Consider the following 20616-nt stretch of genomic DNA (forward strand, 5'->3'; position numbering starts at 1 on the left):
CCTTCTGCTCCGCGTTGGGGTTTCTGGTTCTGCTCCTCTTGTTTCCCCTACACTTACTCTGATACAATGTGAAAATTCCTACACTGGAATCCCTATTGTAGCAAATTGATGTTACTTCTCCTACTTGATTAAATCATACAAGTTATTTACTGTCTTCTACGGTAAATTTCGAAGTAAATACATCTGCAGCCTTCACTTAATTAATATATTTGCGGAAACAATATACTGAGCAAGAAAGAACAATGCAACACATAGGACACAGTTATTTTTGGACAAATAGTCCCCGTAAAAACCTAATGCAGGAAAACCGGTGCAGTTGCTATCAGGGTTTATTATTATGCAGGAGAAAATTCCGAGTAAAATGTAGGATGCTCAACAAGCAATCCTTTACAGAGAAAATACTGGACAAAAGAGTGGTGAAATGATCTCACCGTCACTAGAGAATCAGTGACTGATCCTTCAGCTCTAGAGGCTTTGTGTCACCCTCTGTGTGGCTTCTGCGCAGAACTGCATCACCCTAGGCAGCTTTTGCGTCACCCTTCCTGGATATTACGCCGCCTCTCTGCTCTGGATCCTCTGTTGGCTGAGAAATCGACTTTCCTACCTCCCAAACTCACACCCTTGCTTCCAGCAACTGAACTTCAAATTCCCTCAGCAGAAACTTGACTTCCCCTCACTGACTGTGTTGCCTCTGCGTAGGCCAGCATTAGCCTTCTTCTAGACATCTTTCTGTCATTTCTCTGCTTTGTACTCTCCGAAAATTCCTTCTCCCGGATTCTCACTGCCCCTCTGTTGCAAGATCTCCTCAATCGATTTTCCTCCTGAGAACTTCTCACTTCAAAAAATCGATTTTCTCAATCTCTCTGTGTGTTTTCCAAATGACCCTCAAGCCCCTTCTTATATCTTCCTGTTGGACAACCCCGACCTAGATTAAAACATAATCAAAGGCTTAAATCGTTTTGGCTTGATCCATGCTTTTTTCTAGAAGTTTCACCCCTGATTAGATTAATACCCATTAATATTTTAATTTTCCTAAGTTTAGACTTAGGAACCCCTTTAAAATTATTAATTATTTTAATAAAATCACTTCTCGGTGGAATTTCCCAAAACGCTTTCTGGGGTCTTTGGAATACATGTGCCCAAACCTCCTTGCAAAATTTGAGGCTTAGAGCACATCCGATGCTATCCCCAATCAACAATCATGCTCTTTTTGGGCTCCAAATGTCATGTCATGGTGAGATGAAGGTTGAAAATGTGTCTGTGTGCCAAAATCATCCATCATTTGAGGAGTGTCCCTCAAATCATCCTCAAGGGTCAGAAATCCAACTGGGGTGCCACCAAATCATATCTATGGGTCTCCAATGGTCAACGCAAGGCCTCGTCTCTCTAGCATGAGGGCTCCATCAAGTGCAACAAGCCCTTCCTAGTCATCTCATGGAAGACCATCCTCATTGGGGCTATGTATCATGGCATGTCCATCAAGTAGTGTCAAGGCCAGCTTGGGGGCATGCTAGGTCAGTGGTGCAATCATAAAGAATCCTGTGTTGGATCAAAGAAGATCAACATCCTGGGTCATAGGGGTGCTCTAGGGCATGTATCATCTGCTCTTGTCATGATAAGGCCCAACGCTCAGACGTAAGTGGGCAATGTTGCATCTGCTAAGTCATCAACCTCTCTGAAAGGCCTAGGTACCTGTGGAGTGGGTGCCCTCAAGGTCTGGGATGTTGTTCACCACCTAATATAATCAAGCCGAGGAGCAGAGGGACAAGACAGGGTGTTTAGGTCACTGTTTCGGTTAGTTTTGGAGGGGAGCCGCAGCTATAGCAAGCTGCTTTGCTACGCCGGAGGCCATAGCAAGCAGTTGGAGGAGTTTAAGGGTGACGTTAGGGAGGACAGTCCCTTAACAAGGCAGCATGGCATGGTAGGGCCTTCTCCAAGGTGGACCGCAGCCCTAGAAGGGCTTATCTGCTGACTGCGTGGAGGATTGAGGGTTGTATTGTGTGCCCTAACCAGAATTGCAGGAGCAGCAGTGCAGACAGTAGTGACAGCAGTGTTTTGTGGAGGATAGTCGGTCAAAAGATTTGACCAGTTTGGATCGTGATTGTAGCAGCATGTTGGTGCCATTTTAAGAATCTTCTGAGGATGTGAAGAGTCTTCCTAGGAGAAAAATTGACAGTGACGTGATTGGGTGCCATTGATCTGATTGGAGAGCAGTGCGTTGGCTACCCAAAGTAGCCCTAGAGCAGCATACAAGGACATTGTTGATGCGTGATTGGGTGAAGTTTGGAGCCTTATAAGTAGCTCTTTGATGGACGAAAGAGGCTACTAGAAGGCAAATTGGAGCTCAGGGATTGGCGAGCTTAGAGAGGAGTTTGATGAGCCTGTGTACATGCAGCAGAAGTGACTTGCAGAGTTGTTAGGTGGCAGCCCTCTTGGACTCTCGATGTGTAGTGGCCTTGATGGACTAAGGCACTACTAGTGAGCAGTACGGGAGCGAAGGACCAGCAGGACAAGATACGACATCAAAGTTGCAACGAAGTTTGTCGTTGTATCTTGTATACCATAGACTGTTGTAATGTTCAGATTTGGTTTAATATAACGAAGACTGGGATTGTACAATTTTGTTAAAAACCCTGTATATTTCTGCACATGTGATTTACTGCTTTATATTTCCGCTGTGTAAAGGAGTTTATGGTTGAGATTCTTGGTTTGGTAGCGTCAGTGATTTTAAGACTCTAACCTAGACCCAAGGTCGTGGAAATTCAACAGATAGACCCTGTAAAGAGAGTGGTTTGAAGCGAGTAAAGGGTAGCCGCAGGGTTTTTTTTACCTGTCAGCGGTATAAGTTAAAAGTGGGCCGAAACTTTCCCAGACAGCAGTGGGGTCATGACTCATTCCACACTGTCACAAAAAAGCCAAAAATGTATTGCCATGGCCCATATCTAGCAAGGCGTTGCAAAGCATGTTGATTTCATCAAAGGGCTGGGCATGAGTAAAAAAAAAATATTTTCTTAATTCAGCAACTACTTGGATGAATAATCTGAAACTGAGGCAACTGCAAACTGAAACCAAAATTTCTTTCACCAAGAAACAGAATTTCTGAACACTTATAAGCAGCGTGATAAACACAGAGACAAAAACGCAGTCACACAAATTGACACAATATTTTTTTCTTAGGAAACCCAACTGGGAGAACCCCTTTCTTTGTTGTAATATTTATTGATAGAGTTTGAGCAATTAGATCTCTTACAAGGCAATCTATTTCACTTTGAGAATACACTTGTTCTCACTGTTAGCCTAGCTTGAAACACCCTGCATACACTTGATCTAGCTCCTACTTGCTTGCGTCCTGCCTGGCCCTATTTCCCTGCGTTGCTCTCCTCCTATTTCCTAGCGCAATATGGCCCATATTTTTTAGGGCAGACCTCCTGAATCCTAGGGCAGAATTCCACAAGAAAGGCTCTCTACAATCTGCATACTGGCTCCTCCAAGATGTGCTGCCACAACAAAGATCTCTCACACACACAAACTCGTGCCAACAATAATGATACATACATGTGCCTTCATCCTCCTTTTATTGATTGTGTCCACACTAAATCTGGCAAATACAAATTTAAAACAGCAATTGTGATTGACTAGTTAACTGAGTTTAACAGTTTCTCTAATTCGTCCTTGCTTCAATCATAACCTGAAGCTCCCAACTCGTCCTCTTTTAAATTCGGAATGCCATTTGATCATGTAGTTAACTGAGGAAGGCTCCATGTGATTGAAGCTCCATCACTATGCATGAACTTGCCATCTCCATGAATCCCTCCATGGTCAAAGGAAGACAAATTGTGGTCTTTCTAGCTAAGGCACGAGCCAGAGAAGACCTTCCTTCGCTACCATTTTCAACAATAAGTACCCTTGATGAGTTTTTAATGATGTCATAAATTCTCTGTGAAAAGCAAATAAAATCCTCTTCTAGACTAGTTTCCCCCTGTGGGTTTTTCCAGGGTCAGAGATTGACCAAAAAGAGTGTCAAAATTTATGTACGCTTGTGTTGTTTATTTTATCAGCTGAAAAGTTAAAGGCAAATTTAGTTGTAGCCTACCAGTGTTTTGGTCTCAATTTCATATTCATGTTTAACTCAGCTAATGTCAAAGGAAACATGGGATTGGGCATTAAACAATGATCAGGAAAACAAATTGAAACCGGAGGGTTTACAGGACCTTAAACTTTCTACATCAGCTTGATTCCTCTATGCTTTTTTCTCTTGGTTCTTTCCTATAACTTATGCTTTAAAAGAGATTAATTTTACAGGCATAAATTTGGGGATCACAATACTGCTCTACCAATCCACTTGAGGGACAGACGGTCACTTGGAAGACATACTATTGTGCTGAACAAGCCCCTCTAGGGGGAATCTTCAGCCTTACTGTGGGTTACCGGTGGCACTATCAATATAATGGTAGGGGCTCCTTGAATGAGAAGGTACTCCTAGTGAAGCTAAATTCCCTATAGGTTAGTCTAGACTGGTTTGAGTGGGATAGTTTCACCCCCAACTCCTCACCCATCCAGTTCCAAAGGAAGAGTTCACAGAGAGGGTTGTGATCGCAGCCATGCCTACCACCCTTGAACATTGGCACTGGTCTTCATATCCTTCCACCACCCTTGTCTTCTTTGTCTGTTAAAAATCATTCCAGTCATTGGGGTTACTTGTAACATCACCTTACTCTATATTGTTTAAGCCCTAGTGATCTATAGGGAAGCCCCTCTCGAACCCAGAGACTAGCTGGCCGAAGGACGTAAGGTAGGTCACCAAGGTGACAGAGGGTGATCTACCCAATTTCCACTTGGATTGTGCAGCGTGGTTTGGAGCTTTCATGACTACAACACACAACTCACAGAGGTAAGAGTCTTCTTGTATGAGAATACATGCACATAAACATACAAACACTAGGGCTGCATCAAAAGTTGAGGAGAGAAAAACAACAATGCTGGCAAATAGCTCCTTCAATGACGGGTACCCAGGCAAGCCAATCTTTTGCAAGTTAAAGAGGAGCATTAGATGCTGGGAATAAAGAGAAACTCTGTTGATTTAATGTTTGTGGCAGACCCCTAAAATCCTTTAGGAGAATGTAGGTGTCAGTCAAGATGTGTGCATGTCAAAAAAGGACCTAATAGATTATAGAATGCATTTTCCTTTTGTGAAAACAACATTTTAAGCACCAGGGCCAAAGGCTTTTCTACAAAGGCCTTAGGGCATGCAGGATAGAGGAAAACAATTGCCCACAAATTAAAAAAAATTAAAAACAGCAATTGACAATCATGTAACACAGCCATCATCTACCTCAGTGGCCACGTCAAATGAACAAGGCAAAACACAATTAACAGACTTAATTTCAACAATATTATGAAGATCTCCAGACAGCCCCTAATAATGATTCTTAAAGGACAGCTGTATAGGAGACTACCATTTTCGCTATGATAAAATGAGAGGATTTACGTTCATGCACTAAAGTCTCTATATATGAGTACTTCTATTATGTAAAGAAGACATCTACTCTATATACTTGATTAATGGGAAAGACTTCATCAGTGCACTGAATGTTTTGTGTGGGAGTTGTTTCTTCTTCTCTTGATCTTTGATCTTTGAAATTGCTGTTGAATAAGAACATATTGCAACAAAAGGATATGCTCTTAAGATTAACCTTAGTCATGCAAAATTCACAGTTGAGAATTTCAACCACATACTCTAAAATTTTCAAAATATGCAATTCAACCATTAAATAAGCATAATATCATCAAGGCTTGTAATGAATTTACCAGGGCTTGATTAAGGGGTGTATAAGTTCAGATACAAAACATCCAACATGCATTCCTTTAATATTAGATAGGAGAAAAAATACAACCTGAGAAAAGAGAAGATTGAGAAATTGAGATCCGGCTTCTCCTACTGCAGTTTCAAAAGTATCAGAATCAAGGCGCCCCAATAAAAGTGACATACAAGCAAGAAAAAATGTTCTTGTCTCCAATCCATTTCGTTTCTTCTCAGGATCTTCTTCCTGATAATCATTTTGTGTATAGTGCTGCTTGGAAGAGGCATAAAAAGACAAATTAGATTTCCCAACATACAGATCAATACTTCAAACATTGATTTCTACTATCTATCAATTTATATTCCTCTTCATTATGCTATTTCTGGCACACAGGAAGTATGCATAGATATGCAACACCAATTCCACAAACCAGTACTTCAAGAAAAAAGAATAATAAGTACACCAACAGACTCCCTTCATGATAAAACTTTCGTTTACTACTAATTTTGGCAAACACTTATTTCCTCATAGAGTCAAAATCTATGACAAAAAAGAAAATGGGATAATTAAAAACAGAGATAATGCAGAATTGATTAAATCCTAAACAACAATCTCCTTCTGCCCAAAGGCATAGCAGAGTTCAGTATATTCAATCAAATTCAGCCACAACTAATTTCTTGATGATTGATCACACAAAAATTACAAATTCTGGAAGTGTTACAGAAGACATCACTTGGGATCTCAGACAATGAATTATAGGCTCTTGTGCACTTCATTGGCACTGTATGATTTCCCATCTTTTGGAAAGGCCTATTATGACAACTATATTTATATATTTATATATTTATATTGCGAGCTTTCTTTCTGTAAGTTCTGCAAGCTAATTTTGGAAACATTCAAGTCTTAGCATTACACCACTGCAGGAGACTACCTATAGTACACGCATAGCATAACTGCAAAGTACATGTCAAACAATCGGTGCCACTTCTAAAACTAGAATAATGAAATTGAACAGGTCTTAATGTGCAGCTGGCAGCGTTTGGCCAGAATGACTTCAAGAGCACATTTCTTAGGAAAAATGAGACCATAGCTGTCCTGTGTTTAGCTTTGACCTTGTTTATCGGTGCAAACATTGAGATTTAAGTGCTCATAAATTCCAAGAACATAATCCAATGAAAGGAAAATGTTTGAGTTCATATTTTTGCTCCAAAGTTTGGCAACCTTCATGGTAAACAAATTCAAGATTGTGCAGTCAACTGTTGCAAATACACTTTTTGCTGTACTATCTCAGCAATTTTCTCCTGTGTTTACAAATGTCTGCAACAGAGGAAACGGTTGTTACAATGTACCATCCCGTCACGTTCTTCAAATTGTTCTTTTGCAATATTATTGTTGAAGATTGTAGCTTGGACAGGAACTTCTGCACAGGTTTTGTGTCAAACGTGCATGAAGTCATCCGAAGTCCTTTCTATTTTGCAATTCACTTTATTAAAGTGAACAGCCTTTTAATTTTAAGTTATGAAAAGCCTAACAAAGTGTAATTTTATTACACCAGTGATTTAGATAAATCTCCAACATTGATCACTAGTGAGATTGGGATTTAATGTCAACCGTTGATCTAAATGAGTGGTTAGGATTGCAGAGACTTAGTCATTAACTCAAAATTATAAAGAAAGGCAAAAGTGAAAGGAAAACACACAGCGACTCAGTTGCACAAAGTAAAAGAAAATCTTGCTCAGTGTGCAAGCCAGAAGAGACGGGAAACAGGTTTCCAAACAAGGAAATCGACTTCAGCAATTTGAGGGGACCGTACGATCCAGCAATGGAGAGTGTTGTACGAATTGGCTGCAGCAGCAACAGAAGTTCAAGCCAAAAAACTCGGGTGTATGGTCCAGCAGCCAACTCAGCCATACAAATTCTGACGGGAGGCCATAGATTTTGGATCAGCAGGAGGCCATACAAGAGAGCCATACAAGGCTGTATGACAGCCAAGTTTTTGCTGTAGCTTTTCTTTCTCAGTGGGCAAGCTTTTCCATGAAGAAACACCTGCTTGGTATATAAGCAAGCCTCTCACTCTCATTGTATCATCATTCTTATTCATACATTTAATATTAATAGTGTTGATAATATGCCGAAATATCGGCGATATTCGGAAATATCGCGATATTTTCGGCGAGCCGAAATATCGCGATATTTCCCGGTTTTCAAAATCTCGCCCGATTTACGATATCTCGGAAAATATCGCGCGACGACTGAAAATATCGCCAGTGAGGTTGAAATCAGTCCGCGCGGTCTGTATAAATTGATTTTTGGGTTTTTTCACGTCATTTTGTTTTCCTGAGAGCTGGAGACGGAACGTGGTTGCTGCGAAGGAGGGTTTGAAGCCATTATTGCAAGTGCCAAGAACAGGTATGATCTCATCTTCAAAATTTGAATGCCATTAAATAGTAGACTGTAGCATGACTGCTCCAATGGTATCCGTAATCTAAACGATTAAGAAGCCAGGTGACACACAGAGACTTCATCTTCCAGAAAGGGGGGCTCATCGAGCTTGAGGTTATTTATATTGATGGCATTATCAATACCAAAATGAGACTGCAACTCATCTCTTTCAATATCGGGCCGCCCTCTGCTCTGGAAATTGTCAACTTTTGCTACGTTAATAATCATAAAATTACATATAACAGATGCTATTCAGCATTCAAAGAAACCTTTTTCAGGCCAAATGTAAAGACATCACATTGTCAATGACTGTCCACTCTGTAAAACTTCCATACACTTTTACCATATACGTGGTTCAGGTTTGTCTTGCTCAGACGGAAAAAACTAAATAGGACTGAAAATAAATGTACATAAAGTCATAATAGCCTATAGGTATCATAGCATGCATTTTAACCCAGTGGGTTAGCTTGAGTGGTTGTGTGCTATGAATTACAAGAGGTTGTGGAGTCAAGTCTCCGCACGCTGAATCTGTGAATATTTTGGGCTTTACTTGATTTCCCCATTGTGTCACGTTGCTAAGTGCTTGATGGGTGTACTGGGATTTCCCCATTGTGTCAGGTTGCTAATGTTGCAATCGGGCAGTTTACCCTGGTTAACATCCTTAGAAATTTAGAATAAGAGGAAGTGCTTGATGGGTGTACTGGGATGTGCATTTCATCCCAAAAAAAGAAAAGAAGAGTGTGCTATAACTGGCCTTTTATACAGTCTTCGCAAAACATGTTAAGCCATTACCAAAGAAGACAAGACACCTCCAGATCTAGCATTATATGAAAGGCTGATGAATATATTCAATAATGTGCCCATTGTTCTCTTCTATTATGTTCCACTACCCCATAGCTAATAGTCAGCCATCCTCTGACAGACCATGTGGTACCTGATTCCTTTCTTGATATATATGGTGAAAAGAGATTTCATTGAATCCTGTCAGGAATTATAATACATTGCCATTTGGCACAAATTTCTGTTTCCTCGCATTACATTCTTGTCTGTCAAGTTGCTTAATAGTACCCTGTGCATAATGAATGAGCACAAATATTTAAAAACAAAAGTATATGACACAGCTGGCATGTCTCGATGCCATATTAAACATGTTGCCGCCTTGTGGAAGGTTTTGACTCTTGAGGACTGTTTGTGCTGCTTCTTGAAGACCATTCATTGCCAATTATCCCAGGGCCAAGTCTGTTGTCTCTTTAAGCTAAACAAAAAAAATTCTTTCCTTTTTTTGCTACATTATCAGAAATATTTAGGCTGTATTAGAAATAAAATTTCTTTCCTCCACTGATCTAAGAGATAAGGATGTTGTTTTGTAAAATGATGTGGTTATTAACTTATTTGTAATTTCGTATTACTTATTAAGTTACTAATTCCAAATTTTTTTTGGTGCTGTAGGTTTCCTTTTGAGTTAGCCCACTACAAAATACAAATATGCCAAAAACCTTGGACCCATTTTGGGAGTATGGGATCCCTGATGGTGGGACAAATCGTGCATATCTTGCATGCAAATTGTGTGGGACCAAGATGACAGGTGGGGTTACACGACTGAAATACCATCTTGCTAGACTCACTGGACATGATGTTGGCATTTGTATAGTTTCTAGTCCGGAGCTTATACAAAAAGCTCTTGAGGCAATTGAAGAAAAGGACAGAAAGAAGGAAGAGGCGGAAAGAAACAAAGCTGAACGTTCAGGTAGATCTTTCGGGATATCTTCTCCTGATTTTGGTGTTGAGGGTAGTGGCCCTACTGGCCCTAGTGGGAGGGGCTCCACAACTGGCACACCATAACATGCTAGTGCTACTGCTAGTGTGAATGCGAGGTCATCATTTTTTGTTCCACGAACAGGAGCTGGAGCACAACCTAGCATAAAATCGCTTGTTAAAAAAAAGGAGAAGCAAGAAGCAGATAGAGTCATGGGGAGGTGTATTTTTTGGAGCGACTTACCTCTCAGCATCACAAAAACCAATCCATTTTGGCAGCCAATGTGTGATGCTATTGCTGTTGTGGGCCCAGGGTACAAAAGTGCCACATATGAGGAGTTGCGGGGGGCAATTCTTCAAGCAGAAAAACAGGACATCAACTCTAGATTGGCGGAGTTGAAAAAGACATGGGAAGTCACTGGATGCACAGTGATGTCTGATGGTTGGACAGATAGGAAGGGTAGGACCCTTCTAAATTTCTTGGTACATTGTCCTAAAGGTACCATGTTTATTAAATCGTTGGATGCATCAGAACATATCAAAGATGCAGCAACGATATGTGAGTTGTTAGATGGGTTCATTCGGGAGATTGGTGTGCAGAATGTGGTGCAAGTCATAACAGACAATGCAGCTAATTATGTGTCTGCCGGCAGAATGCTTATGGAGAGGCATCCCACATTGTTCTAGACTCCATGTGCAGCGCATTGTCTTGATTTGTTGCTTGAGGATATGGGGAAACTCTCCTTCATCAAGGAGGCAGTTGATATGGCTAGGAGCATCCCCAAGTTTATTTATAACCATGCTTTTGTTCTTAGCCTTATGAGGAGGTTCACTAGAAACAAGGAGTTGCGGCGTCCTGCCATCACACGTTTTGCCACAACCTTTATTACTCTTCAGTCTTTGCTTCGATGTCAGTTCGAGTTGAAGCAAATGTTTGTGTCTGATGATTGACGTAATTGTAGATACAGCAGGAGACCTGATGGAAGAGCCATTGCAAAAATGGTGTACTCTGAGACATTTTGGCGTGGAGTACAAGAAGCATGTGCAGTTAGCGAACCTATAGTAAAGGTTCTTAGATTGGTGGATGGAGAGAAGCCTGCAATGCCTTATTTGTATGAGGGCATGGATAGGGCCAAGGAGGCCATTCGTTCCTATTATGCAGACAAGGGATCTGCTGGCCTTGATAGGCAGATGATGTTATGGGATGTGATCGATAGTCGGTGGACAGGGATGCTTCATCGACCCATTCATGCAGCAGCACTCTTCCTCAACCCTGCATTTTCATACAAATGCAACTTTGATTTTGATGGCGAGGTGATGGAAGGGCTCCATTCCTGCATTCAGAGGATGGTACCTGATTCTGAGCTTCGTAGCAAAATCAAGCGCGAGGTACAGTGTTATCAGGATTGTGTTGGCCTATTTGGCTTTGATGATGCCATTAGGGAAAGGGCCCTCTTCATGCCACGTAAGTGACAAGTCATCACTCATTAGAAATTAGAAATTTGAATTTAATTATGTTTTAACTTTTAACTTTTAACTTTTAAGTTTTTGAATTTTTTATTTCATTATTTTGTTGTAGATATTTGGTGGCGAAGCTATGGTGCAAGGGCACCAAATTTGCAAAAATTGGCTATACGAATCTTGAGTCAAACATGTAGCTCTTCAGGGTGCGAGCGCAATTGGAGTGTATTTGAGAAAATACACGCCAAAAAGCGCAACAGGTATAACTTTGAACTCAAGCCTTCAGTTGAGCAATTACACTTATTGTAATTTTTAATTTTTAATTTATGACCTTCAAGTGTCAAGAGTCAAGAGTCAAGACTCATTACTTTTTTTGACACTCTTACAGGTTGGAGTTCGCACGCCTCAACGATTTGGTGTATGTGCATTACAACATCCGACTTCGAGTGAGGCAAATAGAATCACCAGTGGATCCAGATGCCATTTCCTTAGACAATATTGATGTATTGTCTCCGTGGAGGGTGGAGTCTGAGGAGCCCATATTGGAGGAGTCACCTTCATGGTTAGAGCCAGTGGCAGATGATCCATTAGAGCAGGGGCAGCAAGAGGAGGACTCGGAGTCAGAGGAGCAGCAGCACTTAGAGGAGGAGCAGGAGGAGCAGGAGGAGGACACTGCGGGAGCATCAGCATCAACACCATCTGCTATAGATATAGGAGAGCATAGCTCCATGCCTAGCACTCATTATTTGACATTAGGTGCAGAGGCAGTGTCAGGGCCTTCTACTACTAGGGGCAGGCCTGGCAAACAGCCCATCATGTTTTCCCGTAAAAGGGGGAGAGGGCAGTAGATAGATAGCTGCTAGTTTTATTTGTTATGCTACATGTAACTCATGATGATGAGATACTTTTATTATTATATGTGATGTTATTTTGTATTGGTTCTCCACATTTGAGTCCTTGAATGGACAATTATCAGGGATTAGCACGATTTGGTATCGCCTTTGATATATCATTTCTATTTGACATCATATATATCAGTGTTTTCTTCATATTTATGTGCCAATGTGTTTATTTCATGTTGTTATTGCTTTATATGTTTAAAAATCTGAAAAAAAATGAATATATTATGCATTTTTTATGCTTGCCGATATTTTCTGATATTTTCGCCGATATTGCCGATAAGATATTTTCTAGACCCTCGCCGATATTTTCCCGATACCGATATTATCAACACTGTTTAATATATAATCTTGTATTCTCAATGGAGATCTACATATTCCAAGTCTTCTGAAGTATTTAAACTGAAGAACGAACTTTGTTCGTTTCATTTGGTATCAGAGGTGTTTGATTCTCTGGCTGCTCAGCCGTTGCACAGAGAACCAGTTTGATCCAAGTCTTTGGCCGTCGAAATTCATCAACTTCGTTGTCTTTGAAGCTTTTCGCTACAAGCTTTGGAGTTTCTCCATTTTTGCCAATTGGCCCTTGGCCATTAAAAAAAAAAGAGAAAGAAAAAGCATATATATAAATATTAAAAAAAAACTGAGAAAAAATAAAATCTAAATAATAAAATTAAATATATATATATATATATATAAGGTTTATAAAAAAAAAAATCAAGAAAAAAAACATTAATTAAAAAAAATTATTGAAAAAAAAAGAAATTATATATTAAAAAAAATAATAATAATATAATTAGAAAAATAAAAAATAGAAAAACAAATTTTATATCAAATAAAAATAAACATTAAACATTATTCTACGGTCTTCGTCCACAACAGAACATTGTAGCTATCAAAAGGTCCCACGCAACTGGAAATCCCACAGTGTTGTCGATAGAATTGACACTGATGCCCACTGTGAACCCCTGTCCTTGTCATTGTTGCAGACCGCCATCACCAAAGCGAACGCCGCCACAACACAGTCGCAACAATTCAATGGGCATATAGACGTTGCCAACCATCGCTGGCCGAGCGCCGACATACCTTAACTATCATTGTTGCCATCTGCCTATTCTCTGTGCACCCGTTTGACCATTGTGCGTCGCCTTCCGTACAGTTGTGGTAAATGTAAGCTACCAACTGCCATAGATTCACACTGTCGTAACCACTAATAACATACAAGCCACCCAACCACTGTCCATACTTCTCCAACCATCGTCGTACATTTGCTCTAATGCTAAAGTGTTGAAGTTCATGTAAATGCTATAATATATATAATCTATGTGATTCCAGCCACAATCGAAGTCGATTATTTCACACTACAATTGATTCCTTAAATTGAATTTGTAGTGTAAAATAAATTGTCAAACCATTATTCAACCTTACACCCATTCCTACCATCGTGTCCATACATGACATTAATCATTAAAAAAAAAATAGTCAACCATAATCCATTTCACCCAAAAAATTACATTGATCGTACATCTTCAATTGAAATCATCGAGAGTAATTGTTAAGGAAGGAAAATTATTATAATAATCAAATTATTATGATAATTAAAATAAGAAAGGGGCATTTTTGAAATATAAGAAGGAAAGGTTCTACTAAAAGAGAGTAAAAGTCTAAATATCAAAGGTGAAAAGAAAAAGGGGTTAGTCAATTCAAGGGAGTCAATTTCTGGAGGAATTCAAAATTGAGGAAAAAAACAAAAATGGAGACAACTACTAAAGAGAAAGAAATTGAGTCAAAGTCGGAAATGAAAGAGGGAAGGTTTCCTAAAACTTTTAGTATATGTGTCGGTGCGCTATTCAAACTCAAAGGATCACTTGCAGGAAATGATGTTATCATCTTTATTGAACCTAATCAAAATAATAATTATGTTAGTACTAAATGTGCTAACCAATTAGTGATTCCTGAATCAAATATAATCGAAACGAATTTTGTTGACACAAGTGACAAACAATACGACATAAACAATCTACAACTAAGTATTGGAGACTATACTTTTGTATTGCAATTCACCATTAAAACCTTATTTTGCGACAATAGTGATATAATTCTGGGTTCACCCTGGATTGAATCACTAGGATCTGTTATCCTAAATATGAAGAAGTTTTTGACATTCTCAAGAAAGTAAAAAAGTAATACAAAATATGCAAAATAAAATTGACAAGATCACTGCTGACAAAAATGAAGAAGTTTCTCAGCTTAAAGACCATAGTAAAAAATTACTGACACAAATTAAGAAGATTAAGATGGATAAGAAGTCATTAGAAAACAAGGTACAACAACTTATCGAGAAGGAAGCATCAAATGTAGGAATTCAAGTTCACGAAAAAACAACAGATATCGATCAAGTGAATGTCACAACTCAGGAAGAAGACACACAAGTTGAAGAAAATACAAGCTTAAATGTTGCAGTTTAGACCAGTGTTGATAATATCGGTATCAAGAAAATATCGGCGAGGGTCCAAAAAATATCTTATCGGCAATATCGGCAAAATATCGGCACATATCGGCAAGCATAAAAAATGCATAATATAATCATTTTTTTCAGATTTTTAAACATATAAAGCAATAACAACATGAAATAAACACATTGGCACATAAATATGAAGAAAACACTGATATATATGATGTCAAATAGAAATGATACATCGAAGGCGATACCAAATCCTGTTGATCCCTGATAATTGTCCATTCAAGGACTCAAATGTGGAGAACCAATACAAAATAACATCACATATATAAAAGTATCTCATCATCATGAGTTATATGTAGCACAACAAATAAAACTAGCAGCTATCTATCTGAAATCACTGCCCTCTCCCCCTTTTACGAGAAAACATGATGGGTTGTTTGCCAAGCCTGGCCCTAGTTGTAGGAGGCCCTGATCCTGCCTCTGCACCTAATGTCAAATAATGAGTGCTAGGTATGGGGCTATGCTCTCCTATATCTATAGCAGATGGTGTTGATGCTGATGCTCCCGCAGTGTCCTCCTCCTCCTCCTCCTGCGCCTCCTCTAAGTGCTGCTGCTCCTCTGACTCCGAGTCCTCTTGTTGTCCCTGCTCTAATGGATCATCTGCCACTGGCTTTAACCATGAAGGTGACTCCTCCAAGAGGGGTTCCTCAAACTCCAACCTCCACGGAGACAATACATCAATATTGTCTAAGCTAAGTCACATGACACGAGGACTCGAGACACGGAGGACACGTAAATACAAGTATTCAATACGAAACACAACGACCTGGAAACAAGACACGGGGGACACGTTTTATATATATATATATATATATATATATATATATATATATACCAAAATATAGTTTTTTATCCATATTAAATTGCAAGTTGCAGCTTATCTAATCAAATTAAAATATAATTACTTCTCAAAGTTCATAGTTCACTTTAAAAAATAAATAGAATCAAAATTTACTATTTAGAAATTAGAATGTGATATGCTTGGTCTTGATTCTTGAATATTCAATGTTCATTGTTCATGTACAACTTACAAGCACATAAGAAAATAACTAAAGTCTAATCCTATTGATTTCCTCTGCCCCTCTTGCGAGAAAATGCCACAGCTTTCCCTTTCCCTCTAGATGTAGACGCTGGTGCTGGTGGAGTTGGCAGTGGAGTTTGCTATGCTCTAGAAGCTAAAGAACTAGAAGTAGGAGCTATAGGAGGTAGACCACGTCCTCTACTGGTGGCAGGGGTAGCTCGGGCAGGTGGTGTCACCTGGAAACATTACAATCTCCCAATCCTAAAATCCTAAAAAACTGATAAGTCTGCTGCATTTTGAATGAAATCTAAAATTCTACTTTCTCCATATGAAATCCAATGAGGCCGGAACCACTCTCAAACATCCTGAGTCATTTCATGGTAATGTTAAAAATTTAAGTAAAAGGATAAAAATGAAGATTAAGGAGAATGTCACTTTTACTTTAAGAATTTAACATTACCATGAATAGCATATCAATACTAGGGCCTAGAACGCTCAAACCCTCCTTGGCAGCAACCACATAGCTCTCCCCTTCCTTCTCCAGCAATCAGAAATGAAAATGATATGAAAAAAAACCAAAATCGGATTTTTATAGGCCGTGCAGAAATTTTTTATAGTCACCGGGCGATATTTTCGATTGTCGCGCGATATTTTCCGAAATATTGGCGATATTTCGGAAATCGCGCGATATTTTCAAAAGCCGAAAATATCGCGATATTTTGTCGACGATATATCGGCTCGCCAAAAATATCGCGATATTTCCGAATATCGCTGATATCTCGGCGATATTATCAACACTGGTTTAAACAATGAACATCCCAAGTGAATGTTTTGTAACCAATTCAACATCTTCGCTAGAAGAAAATCAAAAAATTGCCACAAGCCCAACAAGAGAAAGTCCAACCAAAAAAGTTTCATATCGACATCCAAATCACGAGAGTAGACAACTCAATCAAGCTACGTATATGCACCATTCAGAACAGAAACAACAAACTGATGTTCCAAAAAATATTGAAGTAACCTCAATCTAGTGTTATAATGACAATTCGTTATAAAATTTCAGTGATCAGAATATTCCACAGAAGATTAATCTAGGATGGTATGATCCCTTCTCAGTGCGACAGTTTTGTTTGTCACTTAGAAAATCATATCAACTTGTATCAACGAAGATGATAGTGCCAAGAAAAGAAGGCATTCGAAACCGAAAAAGAGATCAAGCCTTTTGCATCAACAAGCTTTGAGGACAAAGATTTTTTGAAAAGGAAGGCAAAGTTATGAATAAAATATATAGGAAATAATGTAAATGATAATAATCATAAATAATGATTAGTTAATTAGTAATTAAGTTGAAGAGGCATGTCTAAATGAGACATGACTCTCCATGAAGAGACACCTGCTTGGTATATAAGCAAGCCTCTCAATCTCAATGTATCATCATTCTTATTCATACATTTAATATATAATCTTGTATTCTCAATGGAGATCTACATATTCCAAGTCTTCTGGAGTATTTAAACTGAAGAACGAACTTTGTTCGTTTCAAATACTAACCCAAAGATCAAGAAGAATCAAGTTAGAAAGACACTTATTGATAGCCTAATCACATAAGTTGTCACATTAACCAATAAATTTATCAGCGTTGCTTTGAACAAAGACAATATTCTACCTACATTACGAAGAATCTCAATTCCAGCACAACTTCATTGCAAATCAAAGGCATCCTTTGAATCGTAATCAAAGAAGTTTTGTCAGAGAACCTTGTTAACAAGCAATACCATAGCAGATTGACCTAGGATGGATTCATGCACTATGCAATGCAAGAATCTTGTTTAAAGCTTCGAAAGTCTTTTCATTGAGGTTCTTCAACTACATTAAGGACAAGGCATCTAAAGCAATGCAATGTCATGTACATAATTGAGATTACAACAGTATAATATTGTTGATTTGGGGTAGCATCGAATGTGCTCTAGCCACGAAAATTGGTGGAGAGGCTAAAGCACATGAGATCTCCAATACCCAGAAATGGTTTGGGCAGATTCTAAACAGTTTGAGAGGTATTAAAATAATTAATATTTTTAATGGAGTCCCTAAGTCTAAACTTAGGGAAAATAAAATATTAATGTGAATTAATATAAAACTGTGTTGGAAGGGTCCAAAAGTCATGGATCAAGCCAGAGTTAATCTTAGTCGTTGATTAGGGACTTAATCTCAGTCGTTGATTTGTCAATGAGAAAAGTATAAAAGGAGGCTTGAGGGTCACTTGGAAGATACATCGAGTTGATCAAGATTTCGATTTTCTGGGGCAGGGTTTACTGAGAAAATCGAAAGAGTGATCAAAGTTGCAGTTGAGGGGCAGTGAATACAGAAGCAGAGAGGCAGAGATAGTACCAGGAGGATCAGCGCATAAGCCAAGAGAGAGAGACACAAAGCCAGCCAGAGGTTCACGCAGAGCCAACGAGGGCTCAAGCAGAGGCAGCAAGGAGTTGCGCAGTGCCTCAAAGAGCCAGCGTAGGTGACACAGAGGCTCTAAAGGCTGACGCAGTGCCTCCAGAGGCTGACGCAGTGCGAGCTAGGGTGACGCTGGGCCAGAAAGGGCTGATGCAGTCCCGAGAGGCTGATGATGGGGTTTTCGTGGGGCAGATTGGATCTGGGAGTTGTCGGAGTGTTTATCTGGGGTTTCAGCGAGAATATCTGCTTCCGAGTAGAGAGGTACTCCTGTCGAGATTATTCTCTATTGCGTGAGCCGGTTTTGGCACCCAAATTGTATTCAGAAACTGCATAATAATAAAACCCTCAGATAGCTACACCGGTTTTCACGCATTGGGTTTTTCCGGGGACATTCGTCCAAAAACAACGATGTCACTTGTGTGCTTGTTTTTGTTTCCTTCAGTTGATGATCTGTAATGTGTTGAGCATGCACTTGTATTTATTTTCAGTATTTACATGGTAAATAACTTGTTAATTAATCATAACAAGTAGGCAGAAATAAATCAGAAAAGTGCATGAAGAGTTTCTAACAGTTAGACTTAGAAATTCCAACATGATATCAGAAGGTGGTTGCAGATCATAGGAGAACTGAGGACATCAGCCAAGCAGAGCAGCAGCAACAAAAAACAGTTGTCCTGAGTGACAGAAGTTGTTCCTAGCAGAGAAGCAGCAAAGAAGGGGTGACGCAGTACCTGCGTCATCAAGTTTGAGTTGAGAAGAGGACCAACGCAGTGGCAGAGGGGAGCAGAGTCGACCTACGCAGTGCCCAGTCATCTTTCTCAATCAGGAAGGATTGACGCTCGTGCCCAGGGGGTGCATATTTTGCTGGTGCCGGGATTGCGCAGAGCCTAGAAGCTCTAACCTTCAGTTTGTTAGGGCTTAGGAGGTTGTGGGTAAGTTGTAGAGTGAATTTGGTGGAGTACTACACTCAGAACAGTACCTAACAGGGCAAGGTCAAGAAGGAGGGAATTGCTACCGAGGGTTTTTAAACAAGAAATCCGGATTAGTGGTGGAGCGGCACTAAGGATCGAAGTGGGGGCATCTCGACATTGGCAGAAGGGTTTCCAGGAGGGAAATCGAGGCTTTGAGGGAGTCACACCGAGAACTTCCAGAAGGGAAGTAGAGGAACAGCGAGATGGCAGTGAACGGCGTAAGAGACCAGGGCAGACTGGATGAAGCCTCAAGCTTCCTAGTCTTGAAGGCCAGAATCTTATCCGTTCTAGACAAGAACCATCTCAAGCACTTCGCCTTAAGGACAATAGCGGTCCTAGTTGACCCGACTAATAACAATAAGTACGAGGATGCAATGGCGAGGGCCAAGAGCATCATCCTTGACGGGGTCAAGGACCATGTAGTACCACACATTGCCGAGAAGAATACGGCAAATGAGATGTGGGAGGCCCTAAAGAAGTTGTATCAGCATACTTCCGTGCAGAGGAAGATGCTACTAGAAAATCAGCTGCAGTCATACCAAATGTAGAAGGGAGAACAGATCAACACCTTTCTCGGTCGATTGAAGGAGATCCGGGATCAGCTGACTTCCATAAGGGCCACGTCGGATCAAGAATTGATGGTGAGAACAGCCCTAAACGCAGTCTCAGAAGACTGGGAGGTGTTTGTCCAGAGCATACTGGGTAGGGCGACCCTTCCAGATTGGGAGGAAATGTGGGCGGCTCTTTGCCAAGAAGAGATCAAAAGACTAAGCAAGGCGGGAAGCAGCGAAAAAGGGATCAGAATCAAGGAGGAAGAGGAGGATGTTGCCCTAGCATCTAAGCGAAAGCAGGAAAAACGGAAGAAGAAGGACCTCTCCAAGGTCAAATGCTTCAACTGTGGGGAACTGGGTCACTATGCGAGCCAATGTCCGAGGAAGAAGAGTAAAGGAGAGGCTTCCGAAACCAAGGCAGCGCCAGCAAGGGCAGAGAAGGAAGTGGAGACAGATGATGACTGTGCCATGAGTGCTCACATGCCACTTGAGCGGAAGTGGGGAGACATCGAGCCATAGTCAGACGGACTACAGGCGATGAGGGGCAGGATCCTCGAGGTACCCAACCTATTGTATTATACCTTGCTACGGGAGCCCCGAAGAGGAATAGTAGTACTGGCGGATGTCATTAGAGACGGATGCAGATGGAGCGTCAGACAGAGCTATAGTGCAAGATTCCCAGGACAGCGTGAGGCAACAGTGTGAGATGCATAGAGTTGTTGCAGCAGCGCAGAGGTCAAAGAGGG

The 20616-nt window shown here is 40.2% G+C and overlaps 1 protein-coding gene across 1 annotated transcript in view; it reads right to left on the reverse strand.

Moving 5' to 3' along the window:
* Positions 1–20616, reverse strand: part of LOC149153502 (ARM repeat superfamily protein) — a 368482-nt gene that overhangs the window by 238092 nt on the left and 109774 nt on the right. Inside the window, exon 9 of the mRNA XM_089445673.1 lies at positions 5895–6071. Within this exon, the coding sequence (XP_089301799.1) occupies positions 5895–6071 (177 nt within the window). The remainder of the gene's footprint in view (positions 1–5894; positions 6072–20616) is intronic.

Source organism: Pinus tabuliformis, chromosome 9 (genome assembly GCF_031772625.1).
Source record: "Pinus tabuliformis cultivar Carrire ecotype Pingquan chromosome 9, CPIR1, whole genome shotgun sequence".
NCBI lineage: Eukaryota > Viridiplantae > Streptophyta > Pinopsida > Pinales > Pinaceae > Pinus > Pinus tabuliformis.